The following is a 21,980-nucleotide window of genomic DNA, read 5'->3' as shown; positions in this document are numbered from 1 at the left end:
CTCCTTTTCTTTTTTCGAACGGAATAAAAGTGTCGATTATGAAGACGACGAGTCGACGCGTTCAAACGATCGATTCCTTCTCTCTCTCTCTCTCTCTCTCTCTCTCTCTCTCTCTCTCTCTCTCTCTCTCTCTCTGTTTCTCTCTTTTTCCCTATTTCTCTCTTTTTCCGTATCTTCGAATGATCGTAGATATTAGACATTACGTCATTGACTCATACAGTTATACTTACGGTGTATAATCATAGGATAGGTGACATACATTGATTGTGATGGTCTATTACGTCGATCATTTTTATAATTTCCTTTTTTTCTAAAAGGGAAATAGTGGGAAGGTGGGTGGATAGGGGGTAATGGCAGACAGATACCGCAATGCTATTATCACATCTATGTGTTTTCTTGTATTTTATTAAAATATTTAGACACTTAACTTAAACGCGTACCGATAGGGACAGTAAATAATTAAATTAAATACATTTTCCGGCACACAAAACGGTGCGCAGGAATTATTTGCATGACCGTGTTCAAAGTTGCCACACGTTCTTTTCTTGTTTCTTTTTTTCTTTTTTTTTTTTGCTCATATTACCTCTCCTTCTGTCAAATATGGAAATATTTAATACAGAGACGTTCGCAGGATCCTGACGAATGTAATAAACTAAATCCTTTATACATTTTTACATGATGTATTTTTCATCGTTGATCATCGGTGGCAACTCGCCGTTAAATATTCCACGAGCAAAAAATTCGTCGTAGACATATCGAAATTCTTCATCTATCTTCGCTTTTAAAAATTTAATCGCATTCACGAGATTATTGTAAATTCCTACGGCTTTACATTTTCTTGCTTATGTTTTCTTCATTGTCGTTTCTATATCTCTTCGGCAACCGAGAAAAGTGGCTTCGGCCTCGATGAAAGCAAGCTTCTTTTCTACGTTTTCAAATAAATACGAAACATTTATTGCGATGTCCATCGAATGCATTCCTTATTATAAAACAGGGCGTTTCTGCATTCGTTGAACTTCGCAATGAAAAACCTACGTCGAATCGGAAACGAAGTTTTATTATTTAATTTTCTCAAAGATCCTTTCTTCGACTTCTTTCATCTCAAACGAATTTCACGCTCTGGTTTGGTCATTACACATCTTCCTCTATAGCAAATCTCGGTCATGTGAGAGACTTTAGTCGTCGTCGACGTTCTCAGCACTTTACCGAGTATCGTTTCCGTCGTGTTGTGTTCACTAATTGTATTGTATTCCGATGTCGTTGGTAATGTCGTCATCGTCGTTGTTGTCGTCGTCGTTGATAAACTCGTTGGTGTTACCGTTACCATAGATTCATCTTTGGATAATATATCGTGTATTTCGGTGTCTAAAATCACCGTTGGATTCGAATGATATTCCGACGTAGACGAACTCTCGTCTTCATCGTTTTGCATTGCGATTGTCGTTGGTGTTTCCTCTTGTTCCAATTTTATCGAAGAATTATCTTCGGCTTGACTCGTATCTTTTCTAACACTGATAGAACTCGTTTCCAATGGGGAATTCGTCTTAACCTCATTGTCCTCCCTTGAATTCTCCAAGGAACCGATCTTATTATTTTTCTCATTGTTCATGGATCTCTCATTGGACCTCTTCTTATTTTCTCTATTTTCCTTCAAATCGTCAAATACATTTTGAACATAATCCGTAAGAATTTTAACTTCGGTATTGTTACCCTCTTTATTCCCTATGTCCTTTTTCGAGATTTTATTCCAATCACTTATTTTCCCGTTTTTATCGTAATTCCAAGTGGAAAAGAGTGAATGATTCAAGGCTATCGAAGGATCTGATGGATATCTCACTTCGCTCCATTTAGCTCGGTGATTCTTCGGATAGGAAATATCGTCGTTGTCCTTTGACTCTTCGGTCTTTGTACTTTCGACGATGGGAAAATTTTCCGTCGTCGTATCGATCGTTTTAATCGTCGTTATTTCAGATTTTTCTACGATCGGTGTGGTTTCTAAAGAGATATCGATGGAGTTTAGATCGTTTAGAGTAGTTTGGGAATTACTGAAATCAGTGGTGATGATTGTTCCAGTTTCCTGAGTAGTCGGTATTTTAATGTTCTCCGTAGACTCTCTTGTGATCGAATCTTTGGAATTAATGCGTGTGCCGTAATACTGAGTGGTGGTTTTTAAAGTTTCTTCGGGGTCAAGTGTTCTTTCTAATTCCTCCGGCATAGTCGTAGGTATATTAGTTGTAGTACGTAAAAATTTGTAATTCATTGTTTCTTCTTCTTCATACGGAGATGTCATTGGTGTTGATGTTAGCCAAACGTTCAAAGGTAATACCGTACTGGTTGATGTTGCCAGTATGGGTAAGGATACGTCATCGTTTTTAAACATTTCCTCTAGAAAATCTTCTAAAACGAATCGTCGCGATCCGTCATCGGTTGATCTCGTAATACTTGACTTATTCACGGAAAACTTTCTTTGGCGAATCGGATTATATTTGTATTGATCCTGCATTAGACTGTTAACGGCGGCGTTGATATGTTGAGACTCGGCCGTAACAAAATCATCGATGATTGGTCTTACTCGGACTCGTACTCTTTTCCTTCTGTTAGTCTGTAAGAAAAATTGTGATATAATAATGTCGAACGAGGAATAATATAATTCATAGAATTAATTAAAAATCTTAATAGAGACGAGACGATATTTACCTTTCTAACTCCAACAGGATCGCTAGTTTTCTTTAATATTTTTTCATCGTCTTCCTTCTCCGTCGATTCTTTCGACAAATTTTCTTCCTTCGATCGCCACCTCTCATCATCGTAATTTTCCAACGAGCTTACTTTTTGTTGACGTTTCATTGGACTCTCCGTGTGATCGCGCATCGTCATTTTTTGTCCAAACACCGTAGTACCTTTTGCCATAGATTCTTCCTCGTCCATCATCAATTTCATTCCATCGCTATTCTTCAATTCGGAGGAAACTACGAACGTTAATGAGTTCTCTGGACGAACCGTTATAATATCAGTGACTTCTTTAATGTTCTCCTGTTTTGTACGTTCTTCATTGAATCCACCAGTAGCATAATTAGCCGCGAAACTTGGTTGAAAAGAGGTACGAGATAATTTGGTAGACCATTGACTCTCGGCTCCGTAAATGTCAGCAGGCATTAAATGTGTGTCACTTAACGTCGTTGATTTTAAATTCGTTGAATGACTGTACTTCTGAGGAGAGTTATTTCCCAATTGTGTTTGATCATATTCCTCTTGTTGTACTTGCGTTTGAGGAGCTACCGCTCCAAAGTTCAATACGAAGTCTTGCGGTGGATACTGGAAATGTTATCTTTTTATTTTTGATCAGATTATTATTGTATACGTTATATACTCACGTTTTCCGTAATTGATTTATAAGATTGATCTGGTTGATTATAAGTTTCACCAAATTGGGATAGACTATCAAAATTTTCATCGTAAAGAGTCTGCTGCTCTCCGACTGTTTCCGGAAGTGCCGGAAGTACACGTGGATAATTTCCTTCCAATGGTACTTCGTTATTCACATCATAACTGGACTCCGTTGTGCTGGTCGTCGTGAGACGTTTTCTTCCAGGACGACGAGTCCTGGTACGAGTTCGACTTTGTTTTATATCTTCTGGTTTGTAGTTTGGTCTTACTGTGTACACCGAATTATCGGGATTTATCGTTGCCTGCGGTATATTTTCTGTTGTAGTCGTAATAATTGGCGTCGTAATTGGTAAAATCGTTGATTTAATCGATGGACGTCGATTCGTTGTATGATACTTCGGACGATTCTTTAAAGAATGACTCGGAGGTGGATTGTACTCTATCTCGGTCTCTTGAGCACTGGCAGAAGGTTGTTGTTGTTGTTGTATCTGTAATATAAATTTAATTGCCATAGAATATAGTGGTGAGTTAACAACCGCATATCTATCATACCAAATAATAAATATAACATGAAGTATTTTAAATGGTACACGATTTTGGCAATTTCCCTAAAAGTATATCGATCAAACTGTGCAACTATTAATATATCACTTGGAATGCGAACATGTTCGAGTACAAATGAATGAAGAATTATAGTTGTAATTTAAAGCTTGTATCAACGTAATATCATTTTGAAAAAGATACGTCGAAAATGAAAGCGAAGTTATCTATATGTTTAAAATGAGGAAAAGTTCTAAATATAAGAACCCTCTTTTAATTATTAAAAAACGAGTGACGCATAGGATGATTATTATAACCGATAAGAAGACACCATAAAGAAGAAACTTACCGGTAAATTGTTTATTTGTGGCAGTATTGGCTTGAAAGTAACAGGTGGTGCATGGAATCGATTGTCCACCGGATGCACTGGTCGGAAGCTAGGAGGTCTTATAAAGCCATAATCGATATCTTCTTCCAAGGGTTGTTCGGTAGTTGTGGTGGTCGTAGTCCTCGGCGTTGTTGTTGTAGTTGTTGTTGTTGTTGTCGTACTCGTTGTTGTAGATGGTGTGGTTTGTTGTACAAGAGATCGTTGTCTTTGCGAACCAGCCTGAATCTTCACATAGTCATAACCACTCGTTTTAACTTGGCTTTGTGGACGCGATCTCGATTTCGTTCTATGACGATGACCGGACGATCGTGGAGCATCTTGTTGATTGACAGCGCTAAAACGCACGAATTCGTCTTGCGAACCTCTTGGACGGGTTTGCACGACCGAATCGGAATGCGTTCGGGTACCAACACGACCACGAACACGTTGTCGTATTACAACTGGAGTTGCTTCCGTTGTCGTACTAGTTTGCGTTGTCATCTTTACAGATAAAATAACATTTTTATAAATACTTCAAAGAATCAGGAGATAAATCATGTATTTTTGGGAGTTCAAAATAATAGGATTTAAGAAGAGGGTCAAAAGTGAAAATATTTTTTCCCTATGCTATTTATCTATACCAAATAATAATTATACCTATTTAACTTTTTTATACAAAATTAAAAACTTACACACATTGACTGCAGAAACAATGTTCTGTAAATCGATATATTCATCTAATAACTTTTTGTAAATAAATGATACAAGAGAATTTATAATCATAGTCATATTATTTATATTAGGTTTTACTCTTATTAGGGATTGTACTTTATGTCTTCCAAATATTACCAAAAAAGAGATGTCATTAAAAATTCGAGAAATTGAATATTGATAATTGATGATCTCTCATGGCATTCAAAGAATAAGAAATATTTTTTTCGTATTAATAGTATGGAAAAAAAGGGAGAGAAAATTGAGTACGAAGTAGACATTATTTATACACATACTACATATATCAATAATTTAAAGGTACAGAAAATGCATTACCGTGGTTAATGGTTCTTCTGTCGGTGGCGCTAACAAATCATAAACTTCTTGCTTCTCTGGTGGAAGCGGGATGAAAATTGGTTCTTCGTTTGGATCCGCTACAACGCTACTTCCATCTACCTTTCTGTCTTCAACTTGTCCAAAGTTACCATGCTCACCAGTTGGAGGATAATTCAAGTGGGATTGAACCGGTGCTACTTCGTACGGAGGAGAATATTGTTGGGCTGTCTCATCGATCTTACTTCTTGGATTTTCCGAAGTACCGCTTAAACCAAAATCTGTATTCTCGAGTTTCTCAGCGTAATAAGCGGTATAGTCCTTAGATTTCTGAACGGTCGGTTGATTGCGAGCCTCGCTGTTCTGAGCTTGATAATTAAATCCATTGACTGGCGCTTTCTCAAGAACGGTTTGATCCAATTCATCGAGTTGACTTCCATAGGCGGTAGGATAGTTAGCATCTTGGGGATAATTCTGAGGATAATTTTGTCCCTTAGAATAGTCTTCCGTTGCAACCGGAGTGTTGTAATTCGGTGTAGTTTCACGGGAAGGTGGATAATTTTCAGTAGAGCCAACGATGGTCGATGGATAATTCTCTTGAGAGAAAGCGTTCAAATTTGAGGTAGGTATACTTGATTCTTGTTGTTTAGAATTATGCGAGGGTGTGCCTGATTGTGAATATGAATCAGTCGGCGTGGACGTGATCGATCCATCGGGAGCACTATGCTCGTAAATTGCAGCTTGATGAGCTTGAATATTGTAATTTTGATCGTAGGCCTGTATTGGGAAGAGAAAACAAATTTTTTTATTTTCGAGATATGAAAAAATAAAATATCAAATTACTTTTCGCTATGAAAAATAATCGTACCTCGGATTGATAAGCCGTCTTATCGTTATTCCTATGTTTCTGACCTCTTGGCCTTTTATGATGGTCTATATAGTTATACTTCTGTGTAGTTTCGGAATGTTTTGATTTGGTAGGTTCGTAAACCGGTGAATCGTTATACGATTCGGTAGTCGTTGTGTACCTGGATCCACTTCTTGTTCTACTGTAGGGTCTTCTAGATCTATCGGACGCTCTAGTACCAGGAGTCGTAGGTGTTGTGGTGGTTGTGGGTCGTGTGGGTACTATCCTACTTCTATTAAAAATAAATCGTAGTGATTATTTTTATATTATGTCTGGATATATTTTTATATCTTTATAAACTAGATATACCTATGACGCGAACGTGGCCTATAAGTGGTTGAGGGTGGCCTGGGTGTGGTAGTCGTAGTCGTAGTCGTTATAATCGCTGGTGTTGTTACAACTTCTGTCGTTGTAGTAGTTGGAATCGTTGTTTGCTTCTCGAGCAAAGAATTAACCAACCCAGGTAGATGGGGTGAAATCGGTAACTCAGCAGGTAAATTATATTGCGTTGGACCTCTTACTTCATTAGCATCATTCGAGGAAACTAGAGATTGGAACGAATTAATGAAATGAGGATTTGATTGCGTATACGTATTATGATTTTCGACAAAAGAATCTTTGTTGTTGTTGTTGTTGTTTTTGTTATTGTTAGCATTTCTTTGTTGGGCAAGTTCTCGATTAATCAATGCTAATTGTGCGGCTAAATCTTGTTCTTTCGTCGACGGATCATCCAATGTTCTCGATGACTGTTCTGGATAATTCGGTGTACTCGAATAAATTGCTTCCTCTTGATAAGTAGTCCCAGTGATACCCAATCTAGTGTCATGTGCCAAAGTAGGAACTACATGTCTGGAATCTTCATCATAATATGTCTTTTGTTTGGCTTTTCCAATCGGGAGTGATGGCTCACCTTGATAAATAGTGTCGATTACGGAAGGAGGATTATTATCTCCGTAGGATTGCCTAAATCGGAATCTAGAACCACTAGGTGTTGATATCGTGGAATACGAAGTATCATATTTTGGTGTACTGGACAATTCTTGAGTGTAACCAGCAGTGGTTGAATGTTCATAGCCTAGTGTGGTGGGATCTATCCGACTCAAATCACTTCCAGTCCCATCGATGTAAGAGTTTGGTTCTATAAGAGGTGTCGGGCTAAAATTATGAATAGTTTCTGGTGTATCGGGTTCGGGAGCTGAAGCATCGATTGTATTCACGACGACGGATCCGATATGAGGAGCTGGGAATGGGATTTTAGAATATCCTGGTGGTGGATCGAAGCTAAGCGGTGCCACGAAGAAAGGTAACTTGTCGACTTTTCTTTCAACTCGATTATGGTCAATCGACGATAAGTACGGGAGATCAAACTTTGTGTAACCAAACGGTGGATCTAGATTTGTTGGTCCTACAAATACTTTAGGCGTATTAGGTACAACCGTGTCTAAAACTGCTATTGTTTTTGCATCTTTGAGAATCCTTAAAACATCCGAAATTTTTACTCTCTCTGGTGCCATGCTATCACCGCCCATGTAAACGGAAAGAGGAGGTTGATTCGGCGATGGTGGTGGGGTTGTAGTCGGTAGTTGCTGATTGATTCTTGGACGTGGTTGTCTAACGCGATTTCTATGTTTTACCTTATTCGAGGTTTCCGTGACATGTTGTCGTTGTAACTGTTTGTTACGTACCAAAGGAAGAGTTTGAGTGTCCGGTTGATTTTGATTAATATTTGGAGTAACCGTGCTCGCTTCCACCTGTCTCTGTTCTTCTAATTTTCTTTGTTCCTCCAAGGCACGTTGAATATCCAATTGTTTTTGTTTTTCCAATGCAGCCAGCCTTTCGTTCTCTCTTTGCCTAGCTTCTTCCTCTTGTCGTCGTTTCTCTTCCTTCGCTCGAGCTTCCGCGATTCTTCGTCTTTCGAGTTCTTCCAATCTCTGCTTTTCTCTCGCCTCTCGAAGTCTTTCGAGTTCTCGTTGCTTCGCTATTTCCTCAAGTTTTTCGAGTTCTTTTCTCCTTCTCTCCTCTTCTCTCTGTCTTGCCAATTCCTGCTCCTTCTGCAGAATCTCTTGCTCGAGCTGAGCTTTCCTCTCCAACGCTTTCTTCACATCTTCCATTCGAGTGATCTCCTTCGATCTTTCCTCCTTCACGAACTCCAACTGGTCCAACAAATCTCGAGCGAAAGTATCTGGCTCTTTTGTTGTTTGCTCAACACCATCGTTTATTCGATATTGCTGCTGTTGTTCCTGATGCTGTTGCTGACGGAAAGGATATTGCTTTTGTCCTCGTAATCTCTTGGGTTGGCCCCTTTGTTGAGCTAGCGTTTCTAGAGGAACGTAGACTAGTTGGACCTGAAAATAATAATGAAATAATTAAAACTTAATAAAAAATAAGAGAAAGAATCGTTAAACGACATCTACCTCCTCGTTTTCATTCTCTACATTTTCAGGTAAGCCCGAAATACCATGTGCCGTTTGACCTTTCACTTGTTTTCCAGCTGGCCGATATTTTTCTTGCTTCTCGACAAAATCTTTAACGTTTTCACGAATATCAACTTGGCTCAATTGATCCGGACTTTGTTCTTCTCTCAATCTATCCTCATGACCTTCGCTATAGACTTGACTTTTGCCATTATGCAAGTTTCCAAATTCTTCGTTTTTAACGTTTAAATTCTGATTACCCTTTACTGGCTGATGAAACCGCTGTAATCCTTGCGAGAGGAAGTTTTGAGCAGAATAAATGGGCGGAAGAGCATCGGGAGAGGGTAATGGTGGTACTAACACGTCCGAACTTAAACCTGATATACCTTGCAAATTTGGTATCGTATTTTGCTGCAGCATACGTTTCTCATTTTCCGGGCTACCGAAATTGCTCGGTAGAAGCGTTTGAGACTAAAACGTAGAAACAAGATAGTAATATTTATAAAAATCAAAATATGAGTAATGATTCTTTTTATTTATTCTTTTATAATAATACATTACCTGTAATAACTGTTGCTGTGTCCTAAGCTGTTCCTGTAAGATCAGCAACTTTTGAATATTCTCTTGAGTCTTTTGCAATTGCAAAAGTTGTTGCTGATATTGTTCTTGAAGTGCTGGGGGTAAAGAGAGAGATGGAAGATGCGGTAGAGTAGAACTTCCCGATGAAACTGCTTCATTTCCAACGTTACTCGTTCTAATTTGATTCGAAGTACTTCTTGGATTTGCCAATGGAATCCAATCGTTAGTTGATACTTGTCGTGACCATCGTTCACCGCTGATACCTCCAATTCTTACGCATAGAATTAGACCAGTGGATAGTAGTATCAACGACCAGCACCTCCGCACGATCTAAACAGACGAAATTAAAGGGATTTCAAACTCTTTGCCAGTTACTTTCACAAAGTTATTTCGATAAAAGTGATTCGCGATTATGTCATCCTTTTTCTTTTTTCTGTGGTAATAACAATTCCAACGAGGGGAATAAATCAAAGGAATTCGTAGAAAGTCAAAGATTATAATATCATACGGCCATCGTTGCCGTAATAATAATGTCAAAAACGAAATAAAACCGCAAGCTCGTAGCGTCGATCACGAAATGTATAAGAAATTCTTTAAATTTCTTGCGGGGTACCGATAAATTAACTCCCCGACGACGCTACTCTCTGATGAATCCTTGCGGTTTATCGTGGTAACGAGGCCGATGTTAAACGTATTTATTTCTTAAAAACTTCAATCATTTCAAATTATCTCTTCGTGATATCTTCTTATATATTTCTCGATTTGGCAATCTCTAAGATAATTTTGTTAATTACAATAAGAAACGAAAGAGATCATTTTCTATGAGGAAACGATAAAGAAGTTCCTTCGATTTTTCATCTCAAAAGACTTTGAAAAACTGCGAAACTTGTATCGTTGTGTGTCTATGTGCAAAGAGAAATTATCGATTATCGATACAATTTTCCGTTTCATTTCCGCTTCCGGAAGTTTCCGATCGCCTTCGTAAGAGATTTTCTTTCGCTTCTAGCGATACGATGAACCGTGAAATTCGTAGTTACAACGTATAAAATCGTTTTGCTGATATCAAATGAGAAAAAGAGAGTGGGAGAGAGAGGTAGAGAGTAAAAGAAAAGTTTTTAACTTTGCCTCTTCGATTTGTCATATGATATGCGTTAAATACCTTCTTTCAACATTCTAGATTACAATTTTTCGCGCGTAAATATAGATCACATGTTATTATGGCCATTCCAACGTGCGTCAGTGAATGTAGTTGACCTTCTCTCCGTTATTGGTACTGTTCACCGAAAGATCTATGAACGTATTTACGTGCGTAAACGTCACGAGTACTTTAAATATTTCACTCTATTTTTATTTCCCTCTATTTTATTTCTTTTTTCCTTTCTTCTTTTTTTTTCATTTAACTTTATTTCTAAATATTCGAAATATTATAATATTTATATATTTTATATTAAATAAAAAATAAATGTTTCAAAAATATATAATTACATATTGAATATGAACAAAATTAATACCTTCGATGAAATCCATTCGATCGAAATATAAATCTCATAGTGGAGGATTATCATGCTTTTTAATGTTGTTAATTTTCTCTGAAACGTCAAATCAAGCGATTATAATAATTTTACTTGAAATTAAAATTATTATTATCGGAGAACGTACGGATAGATGCCAATGTAGAAAAATATTTCTCCGTTCTCGTCATCTTAAATATCGTTATCATTATTATAATCATTAATCATTGCCGTCATTATCACCTATATTATCGCCATTATGAGAATCGAGATCGTGCTGCACGAGCCGCAAGATCTGGAGTGCAACCGAACTAACGAACTGTGAAACGTCTAAAACCATAGCGTACCAGTGTTTTCTAATAAATACTTAGACAGGCCGAACAAACTTTTGCCGGATCTTTATCCACCGTGAACATTCCTGTTTATATTAATTAATGTTAATCTTAAATAATAACACGAAGGAGAATGTGATTTTAAGAAAAAGAAAAAAAAAAAAAAAGAAAAAAAAAGTAAAGAAGAAAAGAAAAAGAGAAGAAATATAAGAGAAAAAGAAAGAAAGAAAAATTTTAACAAGCTCGAGCTTTTACGTGCGAACAAAGAGAAAGTTTTTTTTCAGTTTAATACAATCGTGTATATCTATGTATGTACTACTGACATCATTTAGATTATGTGCCACAATACACGGTTGAAAACAATTTTTATTGCGGAAGATCGCGTGTCCGTTACGCCGTACGATTTTTCTGCTTTCTTCGTTATTCTTGCCAAGTGCATTCCACAAGAGTAAGATATACCTATGTAGGTGTGTGTACATGTGTGTATGTGTGTGTGTGTACGTGGTACTTCAGAAAAATAAGTTTCTCGAGCGAAAAATAATCGGGCGATATCTTACAGATTGTCTCAAAGTAACTAGCTCCGTTGCATAATATTTTTTGCATTGTTCACGAATGAAAAATAGCGTTGTACAGGATCTAATGAAGTTTCCATTAAGGGGAGGTGGAATAAAAGGGAAAAAAAAAAGAAAAAAAAAGAAAAAAATGTCGATCATACCAGTCAATTAAAACTCGTGACTTGCACCTTCCATTTTTTTTTTGAAAATTTACTGACATTTCAACTTTTTTCTTTTTCTTTTTTATATTTTTTCTCTTTATTTCTTTTTTTTTTTTTTCTTTTTTTGTGATATTATTTCTCAGTTCTCTTTCGAATCTGAGAGAAACGATAAAGAGCGAGATCGATTGTGGCTCGTAACTCCGGAGAAATTACTTTCTCTCATTTGAAAGAAACGTATGGATGTTTAGAATGATTTTCCTTGCAAGTCTCCCTTGTCTGTGCACCTTTAAAACAACACGTAACGTAACGTCACGAAGAGCAATTTTAACGTTAAACGTGTGCAATTATCGATCCCTCCTCTGTGTACAGAACGCGTATAGTTAAGAAGGCGTTAAAAAGGAGGTCGGTACCTTTCTCTCCTTGCCCGGAATCGACACGGCATCTCCCCTCATACTTTTTTTTTTTTTAAACACAGATTAAACATTGTCACGTCAAAATTGTGATAGGAAAAAATTTGAATTTATCCTTAAATAATATTGTTCCTTTTTAAATTGAAAAATGTAAAAGTTAAAATAAAAAGAATTCGATGTATTTTTTCTTATTTCTTTTTGATTTCAAATATTTTATTTAAATTAAATATCATTCAAATGAATTACAATCAGTTCATTAAAATTAAATTAGATTTTAATATAATTTAAATTAATAATGTTAATTTTATGTTATCCGTGGCGCAATATTATTCTTAGAAAAATATTAAATTTTCCTTTGAAAATTTCTTCGGTGTAATTTAATCATTAAAAGTGCCTCGTAATATGGTCGTAAATAACGTTGAAACATCATCACTGTATTTGTTAATACCTAAGAGATAGGATAATGTCGAGTATTAAAGCCGGATAACTAAAAGTAAAATAACTAAAAGTAGATCGTATTACTACGTACCCGATAATTTCGTAGAGAATCACCTATCTATGAAATTTAACGATAGTCGATGATTAAATTAATATCTATCGTTTACCATATAGTTATCGTGGTGTGATACGTACAAATCATATTTATTATTAATAACCTTAACGTGTTCTATACGTTAATAAACGTTAAGAATTTTAAAAGCATTAAATAACTTCTAACGAAATCAAATTTACATATGTAACATAATCAAGGAAACACCAAAGGAAATGTCATATTTGCAACCTTCGGAATTTCATGCTCCACTTATTCGTATGCACTGCCTTTAGTTTCTTGAACTTTCGTTTCTCCTTCTTTTATCGATAGGTTGACCATTCGATCGAAGCACGACGACGAATCCAACGATTAAAATATTCTATTTTAGTCATTGTAAATACACATACATACATACAGATATATACATACATTATATATATATATATATATATATATATATATATATATATATATACATATTTGTATATGTATGTGTACATAACTGGAACGCTTATCCTTCTATGTTAGCACAAGAACGCGAACTTTTGACAGATCAATAAGAACGATGAGAACTACGTAGATACATAGGTACATAGCTACGTTGGGAGATCTCCTTCCGAATATATATACTAACTCAGGGACGTTATTACTGCTTGGATAACATATGTCGGTCGTATGAAATTGCATACTTGGAATAATTATGGATTGGGAACTTACTATTGCAATAATTTCAAAAGAAGACGGAGGCTTTCGGATACTGTGAGAAAAAGAGAAAGAGAGAGAGAGAGAGAGAGAAAGAGAGAGAGAGAGAGAGAGAGAGAGAAAGAGAGAGAATATTTCGTGAAAATGAGAAAAATCGGGATTAGACAAAAAAATGAAGACGAATAATGAGTGAAAAAAAAAAGAAAAAAAAAAGAAAAGAATGTAAAAATATCAGGTATTCATATTTTTTTAATCAAACTTTTTTTCTTCCTGGCTTTTCCTTTCGATTAAATGAAATATGATTTTTCATATAAATACTCCATTGCCGTTGAAAGAAAGAAAAGCGCAGGATTCGCCTGAAAGAAGGATGTACGTGACGTTAGAACGAGCGAGAAAATCGCCCTTTTTATTTCTTTTTTCCTCGAGAAAAATCTTCATTTAATAACGTTGCGTTCCATCTTCTCTCTTTTATCTCCTTTCAGAAAAAAAGAATTCGAAAATTCAATTCATCGTGTCGAATCATAGAAAAGATATATATATATATATATATATTGTTTGCCTTTTCCTCATTTATTTTTCTTTTTTCTACTCTACTTAATACGAGCAGGATACCATTGCCATCAAAGGACTGGTTTCTTTCTCTTAGCGTTTGACTGATGCTGCTGTTGCTGTTGTTGCTGATATCACCGAGAGTAGGCAGTAGCAGTACCAGCAGCAGCAGCAGCAGCAGCAGTAGCAGTGCCAGCAGCAGTAGCAGTGCCAGCACCAGTAGCAGCACCTTACACGAACGGACACAGGTTTCATCGGCGTGCCACTTACGTATATATCTTGTCTTGTATAGAACTTTCTTCGTTGGCCCCACCTTTACTTTCGCCTTCGAACATTTTTTGAGAGTGCCCACTATCCCACGTCTCGTTCTGTTCTCTCGAGGCGTATGATTCTCCTCTCAGATCATTACGAATCATACACGTACCTATCTCTTTCTCTTTCCCTATAAAAAGAGACTAAGAGAGAGAGAGAGAGAGAGAGAGAGAGAGAGAAAAGAAGAGAGAGCGAGTGGTGGAAGATCTGAGAAAAAGAAAGAGAGAAAGAAAGATCGGTAGGTACACGCCCGTTCACGAGAGTTTCGAGTTTTCAAAGTGAAACTAATAACCGGCTATACGCTCGGAAAGTAATATGGAGACATGAGAAAAGAGTCTCTCGTTGGAAAGGAATTAGTTCCTTGGTTGCGAACTGAACTCTTATCATCAAGGGAAATGAAATTTTACGTTAAAGATGGTGAATTCCTTCCTTTGCGTAATTTATTTATTTATTTATTTATCTATCTATCTATTTATTCATAAATTTTTTCTTCGTTTATTCATGATCTACTCAAGTGATCCATAAGATCAAGGAAAATAGATAATTTGAAGGATATGAGAATTTTATACATATATATATATATATATATTTTTTTTTTCTTTCTTTTTTTTCTATCGTCCAAATCCGTCCAATCTTTTTAAATTTTTTAAATAACTTAATAATTTTTAATATGAGAAATGATAAATGAAAGAAAATGAAAGAAACGAAATTCATGAAAAGATCCGGGTACGATTAGCTGCAGATCGAGCATGAAAATGAAAACCTTTCAATTGCGTAATCTCGTTCGGCAATGATATCGAGATTCGATCGGGAAAGGAATTACGTTCGCTAAGAGTCACGAAGCAATGAAAACATATATTTATCTACGTTTCATGCTACGTATTTCTCTCTCTCTCTCTCTCTCTTTTTGTCTCTCTTCCCTTCTCTTTCTCTTTTTTTCTCTCTCTCTCTCTCTCTTTCTTTCTGTTTTATGAGAAATAGAAGAAAGAGAGAGAGAGAGAGAGAGAGAGGGAGAGAGAGAGAGAGAGGGAGAGAGAGAGAAGACAAAAGAAGAAGCAAAAATGTAGGAAAGCTACGAATCGATGATACGACATACGACATCTCGGAAGATAGACGTTCACCGACCTCTCGAATTGCGACATAAAGAACGAAGCTGTTCACATACTGACCCCCATTTCAATCCCGGAGGCATATTTGATTCTCCGGCAACTACTTTGTCCGTTATATGATTCTTTCTCTTCAATGGGAAGAGGGATGCGAAAGTGCCAAGTTTAACGATAAAAGTGAAAAATTCGATTTATATAGTCGCATTCTTACAACTCATTGTTAATAATTTTAATGATGTTATATTTATTATCATGTTTTCTTTAACACTATCGTAAAATAATCAATAACGATCGAGATAATAACGCTTAAATCGTTATAAATAGATGGAAAACAATTAAACGAATTATAATAATTAACAAATTGATAATAATTTGTTAATAATTGCATTTACTTTTTCATATATATGTATTATTTTTTTTTTTAATATATATATATATATATATATATATATATATATATATATATATGTACGTATGGAATATTAAAAACTTCAAGAGACAATAAGAAAGTTGGAAAAATGTTAAGAAAATAAATGTTTCTCGTGATTTTACTTGAAGTAAAAATGAACAGAATTTCCTTTGAGAGAATTTGTTTTCTTTTCTTCATTTATTTTATCTTCATTTTTTATTTTCTTTTTTTTTTTCAAATCAAACGTTCGAGCAAAAGTTATTTCAAGTAGTGCATAACGCGTTGTACTCTGACAAATAACGAATGATTTGTAAGAAGAATCACTATTCTCGTAGAACTCACCATTGTGCAGGGTGACTTTGAAGAAGTTGTCGCGACACCGTCGTTTCACCCCTCACTTTCCCGTTTCTCTATTTCTTTCTCTTTTCGTGACAATAATAAAAATCAAATAGTTTTCTAATAATTTATATTATTTATTATTGACGATATAAATAACACTCTATGACACTGCACCACGAACGTTCTTGCATTTCCTATATACCTATCTAAAATTTCTTTGCTATTGTCCAATCTATTTTTTTCCAAAAAAAAAAAAAAAATCGTGGATAAACGCAGGTGGGCACACGCGAGGAGGTGTCCAACTCGAGAGTACGCGTACGGTCTTAGAAGCACGAACAGTTTGAAGGGGCACCATCGTAATGGAGAGTCTATATAGACTCCCCTCCAAAGAGAGACAAGCATTGCCATAAAGCGTGTACCCGATGCAATGTAGACGAAACGTGATCCAAGAGAAAGCCTCTCCTTCGATTGGCCAAACGGAACGGGATCCTGGAAATATACTTCGAAGGCACTTTCCGAAGATCGAAAGGGATCGATCATATTTACGTATGCATGATCACGATGGATGACCTTGCCCAGTATGATCTTACCTGCTACCTGCCATCTGGATCATTTTATTCTAGATATTTACTTGATACTTTGTTTTTCTTCTTGCCTTTCTAATTTTTAAATCCCAACGAAATTATCATTCTAATCCTTTTTATTTATTAATGGACCATAATGGATTCTGATCGTGAAAACATAGATTATTTATTGATACGCTCCTTTCTATCCAAGTAACAGCATAACTAATTAACGATGGCATAGTTAATGTACCGAGCACTATATCGAGAGAAGATTCTTTTTACTCTTTCTTCTTTTTATTTTTCTTCTTTTCTTTTTTTCGTTTTTCTTTTCTTCTTTTCTTTTTTTACTTTTTCCTTTTTTTTTTTTCTTTTTCGTTTTATAAATAACACACGAGCGTGGAAAGTTAACCCAGGTTGTTGAAACATTACAGAGTATCTTACCCTTTTTCTACTATTTCTATTCGTTTTGAACGTCATCTTATACGACTTCTTGAAAGGGTACTCAAGCGATGGGTGTCCAACAAAAAGGGTCGTCGACCTTTCCTCGTCTCACGGACACACTAACGCTAAATGTGTACCTATTTAAATGTACACGCTAAAGAGAATAACTTCTTAGCGTTTACAAACGATGTAATTTACGATCTTATTTTGAAGATCGATAATGTTTAAACTTATCGAGTACGGTCTCTTCGAGTGGTCCATTAAATAATCCATCAAAAATAATGGAGATTGTACGATGTAGACATACGGGAAACTAAATATATAAATAAAGGGTATAAAGGAGAGTTATCAAGTATCTGGGTCTCGAAGATTGGAAGTATCCTTCCCTTTCACTAGCGCAAACCAGAAAAATCGGTACAAATTTCTATGTGTATGTACCTGCGATCCATTAGGCCGGAACGAACACATAGATGAAAGAGAGCTCGGATATGGTATATACATGTATGTATGCATGTATGTGTGTATTTATATACGTATGTATGTATGCATTTATGTACGTATGTATGTATGTATATATGTACATACCGAGTATATACATACGTACGTATGTATGTACGTACACGCGTATCGACGGAATCCTTTTCGCTTCTATGTATGTACGTATGTATATATAGATTAGAAGTTATCACGCATGTGTGGCCGTGCATAAAATAGAGAATAAAAGATAAAAAGGATTCGATGTTAATCCGTAACTCTACTACGTACGTAATATCTAACATCGACGAAGGAATTTATCTCGAATCGAAGTAGAAAGACGAAGATTTTCCCCTATCGCTTAGTGTTCGGGCATAGAATAGAAAGGAATCGATTTCAAGGTCAACGTACGAAGGAGAGAAGACTCATCGAATTTTCAGTTATCACCCATGACACGTATATGTACGTGTCGCGTGATACTGATTATTTAATACCTAAATAAATTCCATTCAAATCTTTCGTATAACATAATTACCGTAGTACATGATATATATTAATAATTATAATAAAATACGAAATTTAAAATAATTAGATTTTCTTTATGTATGATACATTGATTTAACATTATTAGAAACATTTATTATAGATTTCCTGAAATTGGTTAAATAAGAAATTAGTTCATAAAAAAGTCGAAAGTATAGTAAAATATGATCATTATGAATATAATATATTATTTATATATAAGAAATTATTGTATAAGGAAGGAATGAATAAGTAATAAATCTTTAAAGTGCTCTTAAATGAACTATACAATGCTGTATATATATACAGATTTATATATATATATATATATATATATATATATATATATATGTAAATAGCTAAAATGAAATCTACATACGTGTATATATTATACATATCCAACTATCTAAGTAAATAACGTAATTTTCTCATTCGCCAAGATTCGCGTAGTAATTATTCAAAGTATAAGGGACAACTTGGGCCATTGTGAGATACAATGGAGATAACGTCGAAGAATTACCTCTTTCTCAAGTGGCACTGGGTGGATCCACTTCTTTTCATGGATGGTTTGATACTAGTTCTTGCTTTAACTAAGGATAATTAACAACGAAAGGGAAAGGAAAAAAAAAAAAGTATAGAGAGTATGAAAGTTATGGTTCATTTTCCGAGTGGCTCCGATTTCTCTGTTTTTCGATTTATTGCTTTTTCGACACACCCACGTACACACACACACACACACATACACATACATACGGAAAAGAGGATCGTTTTATTTAAAGATAGTTGATTGTATCGGAGACACGTAGCGAATACGCAAGATGCAATCATCAGTGCGCCGTATATCCGGTCATTGAATTCGAACTCTTCTTCTCCTTCGTTATTTACTCCTCCTTCCTCATCTTCGTCCTCTTACCATTGTATGTACACGAACATTGTTCCCTCCCTTTCTACATTTTTCATAAGATACACATCATGTTTTAGGTGGAGTTAACGGCGAGAGGGGAAATCTCTTTTATCGCATATATCCATATGTATGTGCATACATATATATATACATGAATACACACACATATATGTAGATATACACAAATCATCATACAGTCGGAGATTCAAAAGAATATTTTTCAGATGTAATTACCTCTCCGTGAAAGAAGTTTCGTCTGAATTGAGAGAACGGGAAAAGAAAAATATTTTATATTCTTGGTAATATTTGCGATCGCAGTAATATTTTATTCATCGAAACGAGAGAAATCATAAGTATATTTCGATTGTGATTATGTCCTTGAAAAGAATTCGTCTCGTTCTTAGTCATTGCCTAATGAAGAGAGTTGAGAATTTTCGTAAGAGTTCGACTAAATGACCCACACTACGATTCCTATCAAAAGTTGCATAAGAGTAGCATACGTTCCGGCTGCCTCTCACTTTTCTTGGTCGTGTCGTTCAGCTAATATGAAGAGATATAGAACTACTCCTGTAAACTCGTGCAAAACTTGATCGAGCTACATTCCCGGCGGATAACGTACGATCAGTTATGCCAATACAAGAGTGACGTTTTTCAAAAGTTTCAAACCGGTTGGAGTGATAAATTTTATTATTTACAGACGTTTCCTCGAAAGAGAGAGAGAGAGAGAGAGAGAGAGAGAGAGAGAGAGAGAGAGAGAAGACTGAATAAACAAATATTAACGAAAAGTTTTATTATTTTTATTCAATTTACATAAATAATTATTCTTTACGATTAGACGATAAGTTTAGGCTAAATTTAACTTAAGAAAATATTAGTTTTAAAGCAATCTATTTAAATTTTGAAGGAAAGAGAGAGAGAAAGAGGGAAAGAGAGATAGAGAAAAAGTCGGTGTACGACCGTCGTGAAATAGAGTGCGTGAGAGATAGAGTGAGAGAGAGAGTGAGAGAGAGAGAGAGAGAGAGAGAGAGAGAGAGAGAGAGAGAGAGAGAAAGAGAAAGATAAAAAAAATTGTAAAGTTGGTTCGTTGAAAGTTGAAATGTTGAAGTTGTGCTTTAGGTTCGAAACTTAGCAACGGAAAAAAAATTGTATTTCGCAAATATCATCGATTTTTTACCTTCTATCACTCGGATGACGTACTTTTAAACAAATTTTCACATCGACGATCGCACGAGTCCATCCAGTAGAAAAAATTTTGTTTCTCACTTCGAATCATAGAACGTCACATATGATCTGAAATAATGTGCGAATGCATTTCGAAGAAAAAGAAGTATAAAAATTATTATTTTTTTAAAACTTAGTTATCTCCGTCATACTTGACTGATTTAAATTTAAGAAAAAAAAAAAAAAGGAAAAAAAACCCCAATTTTTTTCTCCGTTTTTCTTTTTACACCACCTATCTCGAAACTATTTAATCGAGTGCATCGTTCAATTAATTCCAAAAGCATTGATAATCTCCATCGAGTTAGACGGCCCCAGTCGAGACTTTCACCCTTTCTTCAACGGTTCAATGTACATTATATACATTCATACATACTATGTTCAGACTATCAACGTAGTATTTGAAAAGGAAGTTTAGCTAGTTGAATGTTGCTGGTCGTGTGTCCTTGCGAAATAGAATCGCGCAAGAATATCTTTCTCTTCCTTCTGCGTGCATTCATCGAGCTACTTTTCAACGATACCGCTCTTTGCTTTTTCCAGCTGTCTTGTAACTTCTTTCTCTTTCTCTTTCTTTCTCTCTCTCTCTCTTTTTTTTCTCTCCCTCATTCTCTTTCTCTCTCTCTGTCTCTCTTTCTCTCCCTCGTTCTTTCTCTGTCTTTCTTTCATTTTCGTCTCTCCTACGTCTCTTTGCGTTCAAACATACCTCTCGGGCTCGTTGCCTTTCTCTTTTGAACGTTTCCTTTATATTCTGTTCTCGACATGGCCTTTCTCTTTCAAGCGATTCCTTCATTTTCGTTCTCTGAATGAGAAGCCACAGTGTAGCCCTGGAAAAAGAAATAGGAAATTACCATTCGTCTTGCTGGGTGGTTAGGGCTAATTTATCGGTAGAAGACAATAGATTTTTATTCGAAAACCAATAATGTTGAGATCATTGCAGGTGAAAGTTATCCCGCCCGTAAAATACAATGCATTCCATCTTTCTTCTTTTTCATCTTCTTTTTTTTCTCCTTCTTCTTCTTCTTCTTCCATTCTGTAATTACATTAATAATAATCGGTCACAGGTACATAGTTTCTCTCTCTCTCTCTCTCTTTCTCTCTCTCTCTCTCTCTCGCTCTCTTTTCCTCTTTATTTCTACTTCTTTTTTATCTCTTTTAAATTCCATCATAAAAGTATCCTTTCCCTTTTTCAATCGTACTTTAGTAATTCCCTGAATTATAGGATCGATCGGTATTTTTTCTCTTTCTCTTTGAGATTGATTAAACGCTTCGTTCATTAATTCCATTAATTACTTAGCAAGAACTGGACGAATGGAATTCACGATGATACGATATCTACATACATATATTCTCGATGAAATCCTAATGGTAATTTTGATTGAAATTCGAATTTTCATAAAACACGGAAATGAATAATTTCAACTTCGTAAAAGTTAGGCGAAAGTAAACTGAAATTCTATCATCGATTCTTATTCGAATAATAATTCATTTAAATTTCAAATAATTAAATCGGTGTTGAAGCGAAACAACGATAATGTCCGATGTGTGTAATAATATGCGGAAAGAATAGTAATCTTTGAAAGTTAACTTATTAAAACATTTCGTTCATGTTTTAAGACACTTATTTATCTATTACTTTTTAACGTATTACACGATCATCGATAGAAACATTAATAAATTAAATATATATTCTTTATTTAGAT

At 35.4% G+C, this 21,980-nt stretch overlaps 1 protein-coding gene across 1 annotated transcript; it reads right to left on the bottom strand.

Moving 5' to 3' along the window:
* Window positions 1–385: 385 nt before the first annotated feature.
* LOC124425519 (mucin-4) lies at window positions 386–18,199 on the bottom strand. Its single transcript, XM_046965965.1, has 10 exons — window positions 16,159–18,199; window positions 9,221–9,568; window positions 8,660–9,130; window positions 6,555–8,590; window positions 6,207–6,477; window positions 5,342–6,115; window positions 4,277–4,795; window positions 3,375–3,875; window positions 2,698–3,315; window positions 386–2,602 (listed from the first exon to the last, which is right to left on the bottom strand). Exons 1-10 carry the CDS (start codon window positions 16,159–16,161, stop codon window positions 1,097–1,099), a joined length of 7,047 nt encoding a protein of 2,348 aa, XP_046821921.1. The 5' UTR covers window positions 16,162–18,199; the 3' UTR covers window positions 386–1,096.
* Window positions 18,200–21,980: the final 3,781 nt, after the last annotated feature.

The sequence above is a fragment of the Vespa crabro genome, chromosome 7, assembly GCF_910589235.1.
Source record: "Vespa crabro chromosome 7, iyVesCrab1.2, whole genome shotgun sequence".
NCBI lineage: Eukaryota > Metazoa > Arthropoda > Insecta > Hymenoptera > Vespidae > Vespa > Vespa crabro.
This window is presented reverse-complemented; position numbering and strand designations above follow the sequence as displayed.